The sequence below is a fragment of the Helicoverpa zea genome, chromosome 17 (genome assembly GCF_022581195.2).
Source record: "Helicoverpa zea isolate HzStark_Cry1AcR chromosome 17, ilHelZeax1.1, whole genome shotgun sequence".
In the NCBI taxonomy this organism is placed as follows: Eukaryota; Metazoa; Arthropoda; class Insecta; order Lepidoptera; family Noctuidae; genus Helicoverpa; species Helicoverpa zea.
In genome coordinates, this window is record NC_061468.1 from 2,613,632 (window position 1) to 2,634,565 (window position 20,934).

The 20,934-nt window shown below is 36.1% G+C and overlaps 1 protein-coding gene across 1 annotated transcript in view; it reads left to right on the forward strand.

Annotated features, from left to right (window-relative positions):
* Window positions 1-20,934, forward strand: part of LOC124638287 — a 45,453-nt gene that overhangs the window by 20,605 nt on the left and 3,914 nt on the right. Inside the window, exons 2-5 of the mRNA XM_047175219.1 lie at window positions 2,673-2,806; window positions 4,269-4,399; window positions 4,783-4,981; window positions 5,776-5,989. Of these exons, the coding sequence (XP_047031175.1) occupies window positions 2,787-2,806; window positions 4,269-4,399; window positions 4,783-4,981; window positions 5,776-5,989 (564 nt within the window). The 5' untranslated portion in view covers window positions 2,673-2,786. The remainder of the gene's footprint in view (window positions 1-2,672; window positions 2,807-4,268; window positions 4,400-4,782; window positions 4,982-5,775; window positions 5,990-20,934) is intronic.

Below are 20,934 nucleotides of genomic sequence, written 5' to 3' on the forward strand. Positions count from 1 at the left end.
TCATCAGGCATGCTCAGCTACCATCCAATTAATCTATTCAATAGATAAGTAAACAAGCCGTGATATTAAACAAATAAAAACATTATTATAATTAATATTTGAATTAGTTCCAAGCAATTAACTGATCAAATAATTATATTGACTTGTGGTTCAAACTAGGAGAGAACTATTAACTTCAATCTACTTAAAGGATTGATCGATGAGTTTCTTCTTAATTAAATTAATTAAAAAACCGGAGGTGTCATTCCGTGAATTGGTTTTGTGTGTTCATTATTTAATTCTCTAATCGATTTTTTTCATTATAACTCCTGGTTGCTTTAGTGGTATGTTTGATTGAAGTGAAATAAACAATGATTACATGATTTCCATATAAAACCGCAAACCGCAAAACATATTTGTTCAGACCAGAAAACGACTCATGCAATTGTCAGTCTCATAACACATGTTTCAGTATAAACACAGACAATAAGTAATTTCTTAACAGTATATATTAAGTGTTACTTAATACTGTATTTCCACGGTACAGACAAGTGGAACGAGGGCGATCTGGCTAGTTGATCCCACAAATTAACATCCGTTATAAGCGACAATAATTGTTGGATATATCGTGAGTTAACACTTTTCTACTTGACTGTCCCCTTTGCTGTGGATTATCTTGAGAAGAGTTGACCTAGTGACATACTGTATCTAAATAAAGGTCATGAGATGAAAAAAGGTTAGAATTAAATTATTACATTTAATTAATAATTAGCATTTTTACAGATTTCGGCACTAAGGGTCGACTGAAAAATCCAAATAATTAAGGCTTCAGTTCACCAACAACATAAACAACTGTACTTTGAAACTTCAACATGAAAATTCATAGTAAACAGATGTTTTAAAAAAACTGACGTTTTTTATGTCGGCGAAACTGAGCCCAAAATTAACTGACTAAAGCCTACTAACCGACACGTTAGTGGCTGCTACAGAAAAAAAACTTACAAATTCCTTGATTCTACAAAATGCAAATTGTATAAAAAACAAAGCAAAGCGAACTTCCGAGATTCTTCATGAATTATTCAAAGTTAATGTGATTTGTGAACAGATAATAGAGTAAATCGCCGGATGGAGCAGATGGTATACTTGATAATGTTAATACTTTGACGGGTTTTTCTGGTGAAAACATTTTACACGCTTAGTTGGCATTCAATACTTTTGTTAATAAATCTACTGGACAAACTTTTCAGTTTTTTAGATTTTCTTGATTTTTAAAACTGTGGGTTTAATAATTATTATAAAACTTTCAAGCCTCTAAATTATGAATGGAGGTTACCAACAATAGCCTGCAAAATTATCATTAAATTCAATCACCGATGATTTGAGCGCATGTCCTTTTATGCACATGCTAAGGTTTCAAACAGTGATTTACAATACAATTCTCTTAATTCAACTGCTAAATCGACTGACCATTCTGTGCCATACAACATTATTCTAATCTATGTCCAGAGATTGTATCAGACGGTGCAGTATGAAACAATGAATGTATTTCTTTGTTTGGCATTATGTAAGGCAGACTAATTGTGTGTGTAGCTGCCTAGAGCCTTGTAGGCATCATTACGATCGTGCAGATAAATCTTATGGTCTCGTGTGAAATTGCTCATGTTTCTTTAATGGGGTATGTATTTGTGAATGATTTGACTTCTGAAGGGCATTATCAGTCTGATTTCAATCAATGAGAGGGGTTCAGATATCCTTTAGATAAAGTGAAAGGAACTGAGGCGGATTACCTATAGGAGTCGAAAGGATATGAAAAGAATAAGCTCTCCTCTTCCAAAAACCCGGCAACCATTTGGATTTTGCTACCTTGGAACCAACTCTATAAACAGAAGAAGAACCAGACAGCCGAAATATTTCAACATTATAAAGCAATACCTTTTGAAAATGTATGAACATAAGGCATTTATCGAATGACTTAGCTATTGTTATTTCCCGGTTAGCTTCCTCGATATCTATGACTTCCTCGTACTCTCTCATCGCGGCTGTGACTAATCAATGAAAATACTACCTAATGGTTAAGCAGCTAATGATACCTGTGAGACCTGCTATAGAAAGGGGAATGTATAATTTCAAACATTTGTAGCGAATAACTTCTGCATTAAAACTGCTAAATTCTCCGATAGAGACCTTGTGTCAATAAAATCCTACTAATATTATAAATGTGTAAGTTTGTGAGAATGCATGGATGTATGTTTGTTATTCTATCACGCAAAAATGGCTGGACCTTAGGTACCCTAGATTAAAACATAGGCTACTTTTTATCAACACACCACGCGGGCGAAGCCGCAGGCGGAAGCTCGTATATTAAATTTGAAATTAAATAAACGAAACTAAACTAAATTTTTGCATGACATCGTGTTCCATGTCAGGGTAATGAATCCCCAGCATAATCTCTTTCTTTCTTATGATCTTTGACTTTGGGCAGCATTCAAGTCTGGGGTTGATAGATCTTTTGCTCGATCGTTTTGTAGGGGTAGGTCCTTTTCGTTTCTTGTCATCTACTTTATATTACATATGATATGATAACCCATGACAGTAGGGACAGTAGGGTCCAAAATGCATAGTTACCTACCTACTGATGACACTACTTGCCTGTTTTAAAGAGACCTACTTATACCAGTTTTATTTCCTGTCAGGGTGGAGGGCGACGCGAGTGCGAGGAGGCGGCAGGGTGCGCGTGCGGCGGCCAGCGCGCTCCGCCCGTGCCTCCCGCGCCGCCGACTCATCACCCCTTGCACGCGCTCGAACAAATGCCGCCGCCTCTACTCAGGTATTTCATAGTCTCATTAGATATTTACCGTAATAATACAAACAACCTTAAATTAAACAAAACTACAAAAAACAATTAGCAAAAAAATATTTACAAATAATTAAGAAAAAGTGAAATTACAACTAAGTATCGAAAAACATCTGTTGTCCGAAGGGATTGTGCTCAAAAGGCTGTTTGTTTAATTTTAAAATAATATTAGAGCTGAAATAAGACCACGGAATCAACATTTAACAGTTAGTTTTAAACTTCACCAATTTTATCAATTGAATTTATATATTTCTTTGGTGGACATTACTATTCTCTCTAACATTTTAGGATTAGTTAGTACACTTGCATTTTGTAACATCCAACCATTTTATAATAATCCAAATTGAAAAAGAGAAACCTTACCGTCAAAATTCCATTATTATAAAGTCACATAACCACAAGCCAGAACAATACTCTGTACCCGCAAATAACCGAACATTTCCAAACAATAAACTGTCTGGAAATATCCAGGAAATTCTGATTCATCGAAAACCCTGCCACCAAAACCACAATTAATTTTCTAAACTTTATTCAGAAGTCATAAGGTACATTTTCGCTTGTGCATCTCCAAAGGTCGATGACTTGAAGAAATTGTACATTCAAAAAGGCGACTAGATTTTGTGCGTGACTGTACTTAATTTTCGCATTAGCTTTTATGTCTATGCGTCACGTCGGTCAAGGTCGGAGATAGTAATGGTAATTAAGTGTTATAGTTTTTAAGGCAAAAACTGCAGAAATTGGCCGTTGCGTAAAATGCTTAGGAAAAATTTACTCATTTTAATACGTATTTTATTACATTAGGATCCTGCCTAGCACGAAAGCGGGATAAAAAGCAGTCTAGAATATGAAGTTTTGATTACTCAACCAAGAGAGGCTGATTTTAGGCTAAAGAAAAAGTAAACAAATGCATTATGTAGTTAGTTGTAAGAACATAGATCAGGACGATCGGAATGCCTAGGAAAACATAATCTTTAATATTATTCGCATGGCATTGTGCCATGGAAAGTTGTTCCTACATTATAATATAGTGATTATTACAAACTTGTATAAGCAGTCAGTTAAGCTGGTGCACTCACTACTCACCTATTTAAGGATATAAATACCTAAACCCGTTTTATTGAACTTTAGAAGTGGTCAGCAATTTTGCGTCACTATGAGGAAATGGCATTTTTTTGTGGCACCAGTAGAGGATACATTGAACCATGAATTGGTCTTTACATAGATTTCTTATTTCTTTGTAAGAAGGTGAATGAAATAACAAAAGTGCAAGGGCATCCTAGGTACCAGCCTTTTTTATACCAGTGCATCAGCAGAAATATTTGTAGAATTTGTCGTTTATAACGGAATGAAACTAATAAGTTCAGTGTTCACTAGAGACAAAACAGTTCAAAACTTTGCTACAGTTTTTCTAATGATATTCTTTTGTTATCGGCAGATCGAATCCCCTGTATACAGAAGAAGAGGAGCAAGAGGTAGTGATAATCGTGGACTCACTGGACGAGGTGCCCGAGGTAGAAGCCGTGGAGCCGCCTCGCACGCCTCGCCGGGCACCCTCCACGTCCTCAGGTCAGTTCATAGGCACAAAGAAATTGGAATTAGCTTAGCAAGGATACATGGTTGCTCGAGTAATTGGGTTGAGGCGGTCAGATAGGCAGTTGCTCCATATAAAATACAGCTACTGCTGTTGAGACTGGAAGCCAACTCCAACATAATTGGGAAAAGGTTAAGCCTATGATGATAAAATTGATATTGCCTTTCAGTCTGACCAGATCCAGATGACCTAGCTTTTATATACGACTAAGTACCTGCATCTATGTCACGAAATGATATCCCTTGAGGAGGCACCGGCAGGATCTCTGAGAAGAGTTTCTGTCTTTTGATATGAAAATGACCTTCTATTGATGTTCTCGAAAGTCCCATACAAATCCATTCTTATGCTCGTGTCCCAGGCTACGGCAGCGGCGGAGGCAGCCACGGACGGGTGTCCCCCAACTTACCAAAGAGCGAGCAGTTCGAGCCGCCAGCCCGCCGGTTGTCTGACTCGGACAAGAATGATGGATCTCACAACACTTCGGACTCCGATAGTCCGGTCTGCACGCTTAGCAGGAGCTTGAAGGAAGATATCAGGTCCTGTTTGGGAGTTTGCAGGTCAGTAAAAGATGTTACGTCTTTCAAAAGCTACAGAAGAACAAAAGGACAACTAATAGTAATCCTCCACACTGATTTCGGTGATGGTGAACGCTTTGACTCGCTATTCTTTACAGGGTTAACGAGAAGTCTAATAGATCTGAAAATACTGATAGGGATAGCCCTATCACTATTTTCTTTCAGAGCTAGTTCAAGTCGGAATTAATCAATATTAAAATATTTCTAAAGATAAAATTAAACAGAGAACTTTTGTGATTATATTTAAATTATTTCCGTCCTAAATACCCCTTTATCTTAAGCTAAACTTGCAGTTATACAATATCACTTGAATGAAAGCAAAATAGCTCATCAGTACTGCCTCAAACAGACTTATTTGCGCTCTCTCCCGTCGTATACGACAGCTAATGAAATGTATCAAGCACATTGGCAGTTGCTTCCACTTTTACATTGTTACTTGCATAGATCGGACGTTGAACCCATCGGGATAATAGTAGGATGGAAACGATAACGATCAGTCGATCATAAATTCGCTGTCTCTCACGATTTTTCATTAATAGGGTCGTACAAGAAAACCGAAAATGCTTAGTGCAATCACTACTTTACGTTAATGCCTGTTTTTTTACTACATTTACTATAATTTTCTGTATAAGTTAGAAAATATTTGAGAGTTGGGGATTGAAACGAAAAGTGTTAGCTTTAAGAGCAACTTAGCTAAACAGTTGACGATTTCAATGTATTTGACAAAGCTACTTTCATATTTACGACCACTGTTATATTAAACTTTCCCTAACCAGATGGGAGAAAGACGTGAACGATGTAGTGGAGGCAGCCGTAAGGGGTGCTGGGGGCATCAGCGCAGCCCGAGCAAGACTCCACGCGGCCCTCCTAGCATTACACGAGCCCCTCCCACGGCTGCCAAACAGGGGCCCCTCGCTGCCTTACTGCGGCCCTGGCGTGAGGCCTGGTGATGTCACTATGATGCCTAAGAACACTGAGATGTCGTTACTGGTAAGTGAAATTATATTGTTCTAGTTATTCTTTAGCTGTGTTCTTTTTTGCAGTTCCCAGGATATTATTTAGGGTCGTTTTGGGTGATATCGTTTGAAACAGTACCTAATTGTTCAGTTCGGATTGGCTGGATAATAAAATCGTAGGTTGTTAGATACTGTAGTTCGAGTATGGTAGTTAGGTACCCTCAATCAATTCAAGACTACATTTTTGCAATGAAGTGGAGCAAGGAAATTATTTTCGCTAAGTACGTCATCGTCAGAATAAACTAGCAGATTATTGTTGCCTAAGCATTGTAGGTAAGGGACTCCATTCATATTACAATAAATTTACTGTTTAGTCCGAATTATTCACAAAGACTTGCATAACTTCAAGAATACAATTAGTGCCTTCAATTGGCAAACACAAACGTGGGCAGTCATGTTCACTCAAAACCTCGTTAGTGAAACAGCAAGAGGTCTATGTAAATATCATCATAAAAAATGTTATTTAATTTCAAAACAATTCAACGAACAAAATGTATTGATTGTACTGACGAATTGTGATTTTTCTGACGTTACTTGTAATTATTTCAATGATTTACAAACACTTGCTTGGAGATGCTTGTCAATCAAATTAGAAGCTTGACCATACATAGCTAGTTATGTGTTGTTTTACTTGGTTTAGAGAGACTCAAATAATACAATTCTAATAGTCAAGGAGTCTTCATCAACTTTTGTGATTGACAACCGTACTTCTGAGTCTAGATGAAAACGAAAACCTTTTTTAACCGACTTCCCAAAAAGGAGGAGGTTATCAATTCGGCCGGTATGTTTTTTTTTTTTTTTTTTTTCTATGTATTTACTCCGAGGTTTATGGACCGATTTACGTGATTCTTTTTTTGTTCGACTCGGAATAGCTGCCAGTTGGTCCCATAGTCATCAGGTCAGGATCTGATGATGGAAACCCTGAGAAATCGAGGGCAACCTTCGAAAGTTGTAGGCATACATAGGGTAAAAACTTGATACTCAGGTGTACGCCTAAAAGCACTATTCAACAGTGAAGATTTGGAGCTGATCTGATGATGGAAACCAGAGAGGGTCGAGGGAACTCGACAACTGAATATGTAAACTACCTCGTGTTTGGGCTTAAATTATTTGTATTGACAAGACCTTTGCAACAGTGAAGGTTTGAAGCTGACCTGATGATGGAGACCAGAGAAAGTCGAGGGAACTCGACAACTGAATATGTAAAATACCTCGTATTTGGACTTATATTCTTTGTATTGATGAGAACTTCCCACTTGTATGGATAGTGACAACTATACGTATCACTGAAAAGCTTTAAATAAAAAACTTTTTTACAAAAAAATTAAACCGACTTCCCAAAACACTAAAAAGCAAAAAAAAAACTATTTTTAGGTGCATCGGCATAGAAGTCGGTGGCAAAATTAACTTAGTAACATCCATTAGACACCGAATTCTAGGCCGATGCACCTAAAAATAGTTTTTTTTTTGCTTTTTAGTGTTTTGGGAAGTCGGTTTAATTTTTTTGTAAAAAAGTTTTTTATTAGTCGTCTAAATGACAGCACTGGAAAAGGGCATCTTATACGTATATTGTCTTTGTATGATTCGGCCATTATTGAGTGCTCTCTCGCTTACATATGTAGGGCCAATGTGCATTTTTAATTACGTTTACATTTAATATAGGTACGAGTATAGCGCATGGCTTACTAGCTGGCCTGAGATAAAACATTGATAGTTACCCTTATAATGTATGATCAAAATTCGTCTTGAAAGACATTACAACAGTTTAAAAAACAATTGGTAATACGCCCAAACGCCCGTTGCATGCACGCATGCATGCATTGATGTACGAGCCAGAGTGCAGAAACTGGAGGAATATTGATCAGCGATGCAGCTGAATACCAAGCGCAGGCGTCGCCAACTCGGTCATTGCTATGTACTGACGTGATGATCATGTGTATTAGTTGTATTAGGCAGTACAGACGGGGTTAGTTACCCGTCCCAATTGCAATAAACTTAATAATGTGTCATAGAGAGTCAGTATACTGCCATATACCAGGTGTGATTTTCTAAAATGTAATTATCCTTTTGGCTAAGCAACAGCAGTACGGGTCGATAGTTCAGGAGGTTAAGCAATGACTGGCCGCGGTAGGTCCGCAGATAGAACCAGCAATGAAGGATCTTATAGCTATTAAGACGACAATCAAAGGGCATCTAAAGATATAATTAATGAATAACTTAATCGTAAAAACTAACGATTTCCTTAAAACATAAATGATGTACAAAATCTCTTTAGGAAACCGACATCGGAAACACTTATGTAGCTTAATATAAGTATGCTGTGGTTTTGCGCACTAGAAATGTCTAGTACAGATATAAATTAAATCTTTATATAAATAGCTCCGTTAGAACCCAACTTTATCCTGGTATTAATTAAACAACAATAGGCTATAGAACAATTAATTAACTGTGAATTAATTGAATCGACTAATAACTATGCATGACATGCTTTGAACTGCTGAACTGTTTTTGATAAATTGTGGTGCATGAGATTAGACCTTGATGCAGTGCAAAAAGAGTTGCTTAGGAAAACTTTTGGAAAATATTTTTCATCAATGTTTACGGCGTGGCGTTTTGGCGTCGCACGTTTTTGCGATAGTTCGCAACGTTGCAATTGCAAAGCAGTGTAGTGGCCTCTTCCCCAGTCCTTTTCGACAGGAGATTTCTTACCCAAACGCACTTTAAAAAATCGGAATCGTTTTCAAAATCATGTATAAAAAATACATGCAGAACTTATGCAAGGACTTGTGCATATTTTTGATGTTATTATAATCTAATCATGCATCGTTACGAAAAATGTTAATGTTTAGTTTTTTTTTTTAATGTATGTTAAGTTCACTATCATTTACAACAGTTGCATATATTGTGAAACCAAATGTTTATTCATATAAAATTTGATAATTTTAGCACAAGCAGCCTTGATATTTCACTGGCATATTTGTAAACGCTTGTAACATCTTGAATACTAATACAAGTATTACATTTTCGATCTTTATCAATGAGTTATGTTCAATATTGTACCATGCAAAAAAAAGTGTATTTTTTTTTAACTTATTCAACCAGTCATTATTGTAATACCTATCATTTTACTTGTTACCCTTCTTCTTTTATTCGATTTGCAAATAAATGTCGAATTTGCTGACTAATAGCATTCATCATCTCGACTGACCTGCATTAATCAACTCAATACAATCACTTATCCAACGCATCTATATTTTTAACAGTTAACTCAAGAACAAATCCAGAAAAAAAAAACAATAAATCAACGTCCATTAATTTCAATTGAAGAATGTTCAACAATTTTAGCGCCATTTATAATCGAGTTACTAAGCAATCGAGCCCAAAGAATCGATGACCGATTATCAGAGCTGCGATCACTATCACGAACTGTGGCATTCAAACAGGTTCTACATATTCTTACAACATATCTTTCGGAATAGGCAGCGTCCGAAATGCTTTGCATATTTTCTTAGTAAAATTACTCAATTACTTATTTCACTTAGGGATCGATACGGAGTTTAGACCGACACACTTAAAACTTTTAGTCAGGCGACAGTTTGTTCGGGCTCATAAATCAGTATCGAAATGAATGGTAGTATGCACATAACAACGTATATCAGACCGACTCAAAACTTTGATTGAATTCACGAATTTATCTATACTAATATTATAAAGAGGAAAACTTTGTTTGATTGTTTGTTTGGTTGTAATGAATAGGCTCATAAACTACTGGACCGTTTTAAAAAAATCTTTCACCATTCGAAAGCTACATTATCCACGAGTAACATAGGCTATATTTTATCCCGGTACGGGCAGTAGTTACCACGGGATGCGGGTAAAACCGCGGGAAAACGGCAAGTTTAATATATTTTTTTTCCTAATCATCAGGACAAATGTCGGCCGACTTTTAGTCTGTAGTGTGTGTCACAACTCTACGAAAAAGGAACTTTGTCCCTTTGTATGTCAGTCACCACTATGGGCCTACCCTACCTAGCTTCTACCCGCGGCATTAACTACCTATATGGCAGTCGAAAGATTAATGAAGCAACGAAGTTAAAGGAAGGAATGCTGGCTAATTATTCTCGATTTATGTTGAAGATTTTACAAGGAACCTCTCCTTGTTCTATGTTATTTCTTTTAGGTTTATAGAAGATACGAATATTAAATTCTTAATGTATTATTTTGGGAAGAATAATAATTATCCTGGACCCTCCCTACAAATCAGTTGAGTTTTGTGTGCAAGTGCGTGTAATTTCGATTGTATTGGCGGAACTTGTCGTACTGACCAATTTCTAAGTTTGTGGACTACTGAGCTACTGCTAATGTTATTTATTGCTCTCGAGTGACCATAATTGATGATTGAGTGTTCATCCATTATTTAAATAACCGTAAAATTGGTTACATTTGCAGTGACGGAGGATCGCAGCGAGTGCTACTAGTTGCTCAATTCTCGCCACCAACTTTATTTCCACTACATTTGCGAGTGAACGTATATAGTTCAAGATCGCTGTGGCAACACTGCCTCGTATTTTGCATATAACACGACCAACTTACCTCTACAACTCATTTAAACCTTATCACAAAGAATTAAAATTCATATTTACATGACCAACTACTTTCATCTCGAATTTCGTGGTGTCGATTCGCAAAATTATTTTTTTGGCTTCTTGAATCTTAATTATATGGTGTTAGTGTGCATAATTGATTGTGATTGATTATTTTCGCCACCGTTGGTAATAGTTGTTGTTTTTTTTTATTATTTTGTTTCTTTAACACGTTATAGTGCGCGCATGATCGGTTGCTATCTGCAAAAAAGGCAACGAACTTGACTTTAGATATTTTCTGCATTGTGACTTTCATCAACAGTTTGTTTTGGTCTGATTTACTACTTGTATTTTTTTCATATATCATTGCTCTCATCTCTATATCTTTCTTTCAACTAGTTTTAAATATTTGGTTAAACAAGCCTTGATCCGACTGAAAGCTAAAGAATGCACAATCTCAATTAGCAAAGTCTCTATTACTTACTCATTTGACATATTACTCGAGATAAAAATCGATATTGTTATTGGCATACGATTGACGATTGTCGATATAAATCGCATAGTAGACGTCAGAAATGTTTCGTGACATTATTGTATCGATAAAGTTTAATCGATTGTAATGATTGATGTTTCAGTTTAGCAATACGTTTTGTTATTATCGAGAGATATTGTCGGCGATGTATGTAGGACAAGCGTTTACGTTGTCCTAGTTTGTATGTATTGTAAATCTTATCACGGTTAGTTTTGGTTTTTACATTGGTTATGAATAATTTGCTCATTATTTTTTTACTTTTGTGTATTGTATCCGAAGAAAGAGTTGGGAATTATATTTTCTACACTTAGTCTACCAGCTAGATTATTTTCAACAAAATATCTCCAGGGTAAATAACTATGGTAATTTCATTTAAGAATTGCAAAAGATTTAACTAAAACTTCCTGCAATTTGCATTTTAAATGTTGCAAGTTATAAATCGATTTCAATTATTTGCTACACCTGAAATTCAGTATTACTACAACCCAATATTGTGAAGGTTGGTTATAGTCTAGAGTTATTTTATTGGCAACTAGCTGTTTTTCCGCAGTTTCACTCACGGTACGGGGAAACTACACCCCGCCCCGGAAAAAATATAACCCACGTTACTCGGAAAAAATCTTCTTTATTATATTAGTATAGAAGTATCTGACTGCCTCGTTCCTCTAGTGGTCGCAAGCGCGGCTGCTGTGTTCGAGGTCTCGGGTTCGATTCCCGGGTCGGGCCAAAATCGCTTTGTGGGTTTTCTTAAAGTTTCACAAAGCAGCCTGTAGTCTGGAAGTTGGTGATTGATTCATCCGTGCATCGGAGAGCACGTAAATGTCGGTCCTGCGCCTGATCTCTCTCCGGTCGTGTCGGATTGCCGTCCCATCGGGTTATGAGAGTGAAGGAATAGGGAGTGCACCTGTGTCTGCGCAAATGCTCGTGCACTATAATATATTATGTCCTGCGCAGCTGGATGATCTCCTTAAAATGAGAACAGCCGCCGTGGCCGAAATCGGCCGTGGACGCCATTATTATAGAAGTATAGATTTCCGATTATGTAAGTCATTGGCTTTAAATACTCGCGTATATTTAATAAAAATACCAAAGTATATAAAATAAATAATCTGAATAAAATATTATTTTGACTCGTCAATTCAACAATCATGTAATAATTTCCTAATGCAATTATTTCACATAGTTGGCTGAGCTCGTGATGGTGTTCCAACCAAAACAGGCTTAGCAGACACCAAAAGCTAGTTTCATGGGCTATCAATCTATATTTACAATGAAGCAATTTATTGTATAAGCAACAGTTATGTATGATACATGTAGTGCTGTATTACAAGACTTACATGGAGTTACATAAACATTACCAATTGTATTGTGCAAGTGATCCTGTATGTAATGTAATTGTTTTATGTTGTAGAACTTTCTTTTTGCGGTTTTTAAGCCTTTTATCAGTATCTCGCAATGATGATGATGTCCTCCTAGCCGATTATCAGCCATGTGGCTGTTCTTATTTTATATTTATTAGGAGATTAACCAACTGCACAGGATAATATTATAGTGCACAAGCGATTGCGCAAACACAGGTGCACTCTCTTTTCCCTCACTCTCTCATAGCATCTCGGAATATAATAGGTAGGTATTATATTTTACACGAAAAAGATCTTACCCGAAATATATTTCAGACTCAAATTGCTGAAAAGGAAAGGCACTAATTAAAATACCTTGTTATAATTAAAATAATTAGGCATGAGATTGCCTTCTTCAATTTGTTAATAACGTTAATTTAATGTTTAAAACAAAAGAGATAAAAAACCGCAATGCTTATGTAGTTGAAAAAAAAATGTGCGAGGCTATTTTAATTAGGCCCTGTTGATCGGCTCAGTTAATTGAACAGTAAAGTAATCACACCAAAATTGACATGAAAATGAACATATAAAAGCCATTTTGGCTTTGTCAAAACTAACTGAAATAGTGTTGGATCACGCATCTCTATATTATTTCATTATAGAAAGAAACCCTTTCGCACACCAACCAAAAGTTTTTTAATATACCTCTAATCTGCCAACATTAAGTCATAGCAGATGTTCCTCCATAATTCCATGATATATTTCGCACAAAAGAAGCATGCGCAGCCATATAGTCATATGATCACTGACCCGCGGCTGCCTTGCCGCGGGCGAGGCCGGTTGCAACAGTATGCCGCTGGGGAAATACATATATTCTGACGTTCAAGATGATATTTGTGGAAGGTGTTATAATTTTGCGAGATGAATATGAGCTTTTAGCAAAAAGTGTAGTATATAAGGTACCCTAAGCATAGGCTTTATCAATGAATGGTGACCATATAGCAAATAAGGTTGTGTGGAATATTTTAGATGGATATATGTAGAGGAAGGAGACGATCAAAGAGGCGAAAGATGTATTGTGTGAAAGACTAGCAGTAGGTACTTACAATTAAACTATTGTGATATCGGAAATAAATCTGTCTGTGAGTAAATAAATATGTCTGTGAGTGTTTTTGCAAAAGTGTCCGCCATAATAAACCAGGTTTTGCAAAACGATTTTATGGGCAGTTCAAAATTACCTACATAGGTACCTACTCTGCAGGCACGTGGCTTATTTATTTAAATTCATACAAAATGTCAATCATTACTTACTTGACCGTATATCTACGCAAAAATATTAGCTGTGGTGGTCAATTAAAACAAATTTTACATCAAATGAACATTTTAATTCATTAACATCGATTAAGATGTCGCAACGGATTTAAAATATAATCACTAAATTCAGAAATGTTGACATAAATATGTAAGCAATTACAATTAATTAACCAGTGGAATTGTAATTGGATATTCATAATATATTTGAAATACCAAACTCACTTGCTTATAATTACCTGCATGCTTTAATGTATTTAGGTAAAATCCATTATTGTACATGGGACCTTTCTAGCTAATTGCGTTGTTTGAAGTAAGTTCATACTTACCTAAGTTAATTTGGAGGGATTAAACATTCGTTTTATAATATTACTAAACCTAGGAATTCTGAAGGATTAAAATTGTGAATAACTGACGAAATCTGTAGAGGTTTCACAAACGACCCTGAATACAAAAAAAAAAACCCTCCATCTCATAGACAATCTAAACAATCTATAAAATGGCAACACCAATACACGGTAATTACATTCCAATAATAATAAACATAAACGGACAATTTACGATCAAAATTAATACCAAATTGAAATAGCTGCTTCACTGGCTGCAGAATAGGTAGCCATTAAACTTATTTGTGGCCATCATTACCAAGAGTTAATGTCCTTAGGTGATTAGGTTTCGAAACATCTTTGTACGAAGGTTCGGAGCAAATTACTAGACAATCGAGGCCTGGAGAACGGATGGATGTGACAAAATAAATGAAGGCTAAGCGTGGAACGATTGGTGATCGGTACTCCGGTACTACAGGGTTGCTAATGATCATTGACAGTGCGATGTGCGTGGCGAAATACTAGGCTTCCGAAATTTGAAGTTGTTTGTCACCGATGCGTCAAGAGGAAGAATGATCATTGTTGGTTTTTCCAGGGTTACCACTATTATTTGGCAGAGGGATGCTCCCAGGTTTATGCTTCTATTGAAGTTGTGCTTATTTCAGTTTAGTTAGTCACGTACTTATATGTTTTTTTTTCACCGGTAACTGGGTTGAGGCAGTCCTTGTAACTGATGTTCAGCTGCATCCGGTTAGACTGGAAACCTGCACTGCAACAGAGTTGGGAAAGGGTTAGGCTAAAATGTACATGTTTCTTCATTCACTTTATAGTTAAGTTTGAAATCTGTAAGCACCGCTGACAACCCTAGATTGAAGTCCAAGATGCACACAATAGGAAAATAATGTACTACTGTGTTGTAATGTTTGTTTGTTCATTGTTAATGCATTATATATCGTATGTAATGATAATGACTCAGTTTAGCAACCAGGCCTTGTGAATGCTCCTATTGCGGTCATTTGTTGTGACAGACCCGCGTATTTATAATTAGGGTTTATGGTAGCTTAATGTTTTGGCTTACCAACTTTTAGATTAGTTAAGTCGTTAGTTAAATTGAAGGGTCCTGGGGAAACTGTTTTCAGAGGTTTACGGGGTACGCAATTGTAAGTTTTCCTGACCTGTCGTTAACTGTAGATATAATTGCAAAATCCTATATTATATCCTATATTAATCCTATATTATCTATCCTATATTAAACGTATCATGACTTGGGTAGGACTACATACCGATGATTCACGGTAAATAAAGTGAAGAATCCTTCCACTCTTTATGTGTATTATAATATTAAGCTAAGTATAAGTATAATTAGTTCCTGATATCCTCCCATTTTTTATCCACGTACACAATTGTGTTTCTAGCCTCGAGCGCTTTGTCTCAGCACTTCAAGATCATAAAACCGCATCCAAGTAAACCGTGACTTAGATTTGTCTTATAAATTGTTCTCATAATTATCATGTTTCATCTTAACTCGTCTTATAATAATGATGTACGTTGCAATGTAAACGTTATAGTTTATATTTTAATGAGTTTGAAGTCGTAATGGCTTATCAGGCAGTTTGAATCTATGAGGCTGCAGCATAAGTATGGAAGGGAATTGGTTCTGTCAAATCTTGGAAATATGACTTCTATGAAGCAATGGTAGCATTATAATTAGCTGTAATTTTCTACTTTATTGCTAAACTTTTGTCTGTAGCATTATTAAAGCTTTGGATAGAATTTGCACTGCGATCACGCGGTGACAGTTCAAAGAATAACGTAAGTAGATGTAGTAGCTACTGCTTCTGTGTATGAGAAAATATTTTTGTATATTATTGCCTCGACATTAAGCGCAGTTCAATCAAAATCAACGAATGTATTAGGGCTAAAGCAGTAGGGATTGTCAAGTAGTGTTACATTTTATATGACTCAGCTGAATTCGGTTAGACTGGAAGCCGACCCCAACATAGTCAGGAAAAGGCTCGGAGGATGATGATGATGCTGTAGCATGATTGCTCGGCAAAACAAGTATTTTTCTAAACTAGTAGACTCTTATAAGTTACCACCTATTCAGCACTGCAGGAAGCTTCCAGCACTAAACAGCTCAGTTCATACATAACACAGTTATTCATAGTAGTGAAGCAGCATTTTCTCGCAGACATTCGTCGTGCTATAAAGCTAGGCATGCGATGATGTAACTTAGTTCCGTGCTGGCTATACTTACAACTTAGCGAATTGGTACGCTGCCATGTAATGTGGATTTATGGTGCTCTAAGTAGGTATTATACATATATTATACTTCGGCCGTTCAGAGAATGCGTTCCTGACACCTATCAGTTAGTCACGACTAGTGATGGGCACAACATAACACTGAGTTCGTTACCGTTCCTTCAAAATGAACCGCCGCATTATTTTAAGATTATTTTCGTTTTAAATTGGCGGAATCATTTGTTTTATATTTTAGTTATTTAAGTGGAAACCAAAAAAAGGTAATATTCATATAATAAAATTGTTTTATTTATTCTTTGTTACAAGTACATTGAATTGAATGTGCGAACAGAATATTAATCAGACTCCGATTTGCTTGAGGAGGTGGTGTCTTCATCATCATCTTCGCCTACATGTATAATTATATTATTATCAATAACAGAATCAATCCTGATATCTCGGTCTAACAAAAGCCGGGTAATCAAATAAAAACAGATCGAAAACACTTGAAAAACGTGGTCTATGCGCACGAAACGACAACGGACGACTGTTTTAGCGTCACAAAATGGCGGCCCATAACGCCATTTGGGGTTACCATTTTTAATCTAAGTATAAAAATGCGGTTTGGTCATAGTTTTATTTTTATTTTTCATAAAAGTTATAATTAAGTCTTATAGTCCATTATTTTCCAATTCTTAAAAAGAAAATCAAAACGTATTATTTTATATTATAACTGTATAAGAACAGATTACGATACTTGCCTGTTATTTTTAGCACAGCACTACAAAATATAAACCGCTGACATAACCTTGTAATAGCGCAGTATAGATTTAGAAAAATATTGTTTACCAAGTTATTTGACATTCAGTTTGGCACAAAATTATAACATTCATTGATTATTGATATAATAATGTTGTTTTAATGCTCCTCAATTGTTAAAACGGTAAACAACCAGCAAAAATATTTTTATCGTAACTGCAACGCCATTGCAAAGTTACGTCGTCAGTTCAATCGCGACGTGTCAGGAACGCATTCTCTGAATGGCCGAACTTGAGCATTCACGTTGATGGATATAATGTAGAGGAAGGGTCAACCAAAGAAACTGTGGATGATTGAAAGAAGCCATTAAAAGCCTGGCTGGAAAGAATATCACCGTGTTAGCTTTCACTTTCCATTTTTAAATGTTGGCAACCAGGACTTCAGTAGTACAATATTGTTTGCATATTTTTTGTATTATAATAAAAACTAAAACAGTCACTACAGTATCTTTAGAATGCATTGTTCTGGAATACACTAAGGTTCTCTTTAATATCGGTAACCTCCTATGTTTAAGGTTGTTACAGAGAATATTTACAAACATTTTGAAAACTTAATTGAAGTACGCTTGGCCTTAAATCGAGCACAACGAAGTAAACAAACAGAAGCTCGACATTTCCTAAAGTATAAAGCTAATATAAACATTAGAAAAATCACAAAAATGTGCTAAATTGTTCAATAAATATACTCAAGAATTTGTCACGGCATTGACATGTAAGGAGCTTGAATTATTTATTTTTAAACACATGTTTATTGGTTTTCGCAACTTCTGTCTAGGTATCAAAAAGTGGATGTTGACTGGACTGAGTATTTATTTTGAATTTACACTAATATTATTATAAAATTTAAAAAAAGAAACTAATACGTACCTATATACCTACGTGTTAGATAGCCCATTTATCGAGGAAGGTTATATTCAGGTGCCTGAAGTAGTTCCCGCGCAACGTGGGTGAAACTGCTGGCTGAAGCTAGATATTAGAGAGAGAGCTACATGATAGCTTCCCAAAATTCCTACTTTATATGTACCATCTACAAGAACATATATTATGACGTTTCTCATTTTTTTTTCCATCGCTTTCAAGTAATAATCATGGCGAATGGAGCACACGCGATATAAAAGTAAATACTCTATGGTTTCGCCATATCGTGTTTAGTTACAGGTGATCTTGACACCGTGGTCGGTCTCGGCCATTTTCGCAATTATTTAATTAGCTATCGCATTCTTGTACTTCTGCCATCAAGGAATCTGTGTATTTGTCGAAATTCTGCGGTTATGTAAAGTTGAAAATAAATAACGATTTATTAGTTTAAACCATTTTCATCTTCCATGGCATTTGTGAACTCCAGCTAAAATCATACAAAGGACACAGTTTTTAAATTCGTTTCGATAGGTGTATTAGGTATGACCAAGAGTTTTGGAGTGGGGGTGGTTCTATGCTCTTATGTACGTCTTCGCGATATGAATTTCGAATTGTCAAATATACGCCGTTCCCATTGTCAAATTTGACGTGACGTGACGTCTGACAAGTCAAACAAATGTTTGTCAAGCGCCATTTCAACCACGCGTTACGTCACTTGCGTCAGATGTGGTTAATTGAGCGTTGCGTTGATCTGGGGAAAGCTGATTGGCTAATTGTCCGTTAAGTTGTGAGTGACATAAAACGTTACGTTCATTTTTATTGTTTGAGCTTTATTGTGGCAAGAAAAAATTCGTTCAAATGCGTTTTACTTCCTCTACGTACTGAACCTAAAGATAAAACTGTTTATGTGCTAAGTTAACTAAAACAGCCAATTAGAAGCGAACGTTAGGTAGCTAAATCAGGATTTAATTTACGACCAGTCGATATTTCTTAAATCACCACAAAATGTAGTACAACGTCTGTTCTGCAATTATTCCTAATTTTCAGTTGCAATTGAACTTCTGGCCGTAAGTTATTTCGCAACTTCAATTACTCAGTCGCCAATTAAGCACAAGTTGAGTGAAGCTTAAACCGCCTAAGTAAAGAATGTATGCGCTATGTAGGTGTGTCGACATTCGAACAACAAGCCATACCCGCATTCCACTACATCTACAAGAAAGCACAATAAGAAAAATTACCTCGATGACCATCGACAGTACAATCAGCATTGTCCAACAGTAATTTTCTAAAACCCACACTATGGACGCACATTACATTGACTTATTGCCTCATTAGTTCGCAAATTGTTTTGCATAACTACAGATCTTATGTGATTTATTGTGCAATAAATAATGTTGGTTCGTTCTACGTGGCTTTGGGCGCGATCGTTGTCTTCATTGTAATTGCAACGCGAGTTTGCATGGTCATCGCAGTACTCAACGAACTATTGTGTTCTATAGCTATTTGCTCAATAGGTTATCAGATAAACACCTCTTTGTACTCTTGGATTACGCTAAGCTTAACCAAATTAGGTGTTGCTAAGGAAATGTTTTAAGTATCTGAATTTTCCTGCCTATGCTTGCAATCTTATTCATTTTAACCTGACCTCTGTATCGTAATGTCAACTATGTAGGTACCTAAAAAGTAATTTAACTTACAAAACAATTATTTCTTACTAAAGGTCAGTGCGATCATGGTAAGTTCGACGCCTGAGGAAAATCTAATATTCGTCAATATGTCTTGAGATGTCGCGCCTGCGGGCTTGTTTTTGTAAACAACTATGAATCAATCACAATAACAGGGATGATAACTATTGCATTGCTTTATAATTGAATGCAAAATAAGCATTCATAGAATTTTGGCTACGATTCTGCAGTTACTTAAGCATTTGAGTAATTACATTCTCACGATACCTATTCAGGCAGATTTAAGTTAATTTATTTATTGATATACATGTCAAAAGGTAAGCATTAAAATTAATGCAACGGAGCTACTAGGTGATCCTTTCAGTAATACATTCAAGGCTGCCAATAAATAATTCAGTTTAAATAGATTCCGTTAATGCAGTCGTGACGAACCGTAAAAGCAGATGTAACAATGACGATTGCAGCCAAACGGTTATATTCAATATATTATCGAACGACAGTTGATCTGATATAAGCTTTAGACTAGCCTTAATCCGCGACGGTGCTCGGTATGAAGAAATAGTTGTCATCAGCCACAGATTAACATTTAGCTCTCAAGTAGTAATCTAAGTTGAAGTTATAGTGGCTAACTTAGCTCAAAACTGCTATAAGCTATAACAATTCAAATGGGGGAACGGAGTGAACTTCAGGAAAATCCTGTTAGTGGTAGTACTGATTGATAGCACGGCAAAATATCATTCTGATGATCGTGAATCCGGCAAGGATGACATGGATCCTTTGATCGCCATCCCAAATTAAAAATCCTAATGTTCATGTCAATGATTGTCACGAAATATTTCTTGGCTGTCCGTTAGGCTCCTGTTTCTTCAACTATTACCCATTTCGGAATCTTCAGGCGGAAGACCTTTATCCTATAGAAATACCCTAATCGCAGCATCGCTTTTATATCCTTCTGAGCTGAGGTCAAAAAAATTACAAATTCGAACACGAAGAAGCAACAAAATATCGGAATATTTTCGATTATGTATTGAAAAAAAATCAAATGAATAGATTTAAATATACGTAGGAGTGAAACTGACATGGATTGATTTAAATACCTACATAAGTGTTAGTGCAGATCAGATACATTACAATTACAATAGAGGGACTCCTGTCAGATCGATTAGCGAGGTTAAGTCGCTCATGCCGCGTTCGACACTTGGATGGATTACCGTTACTTATCAAC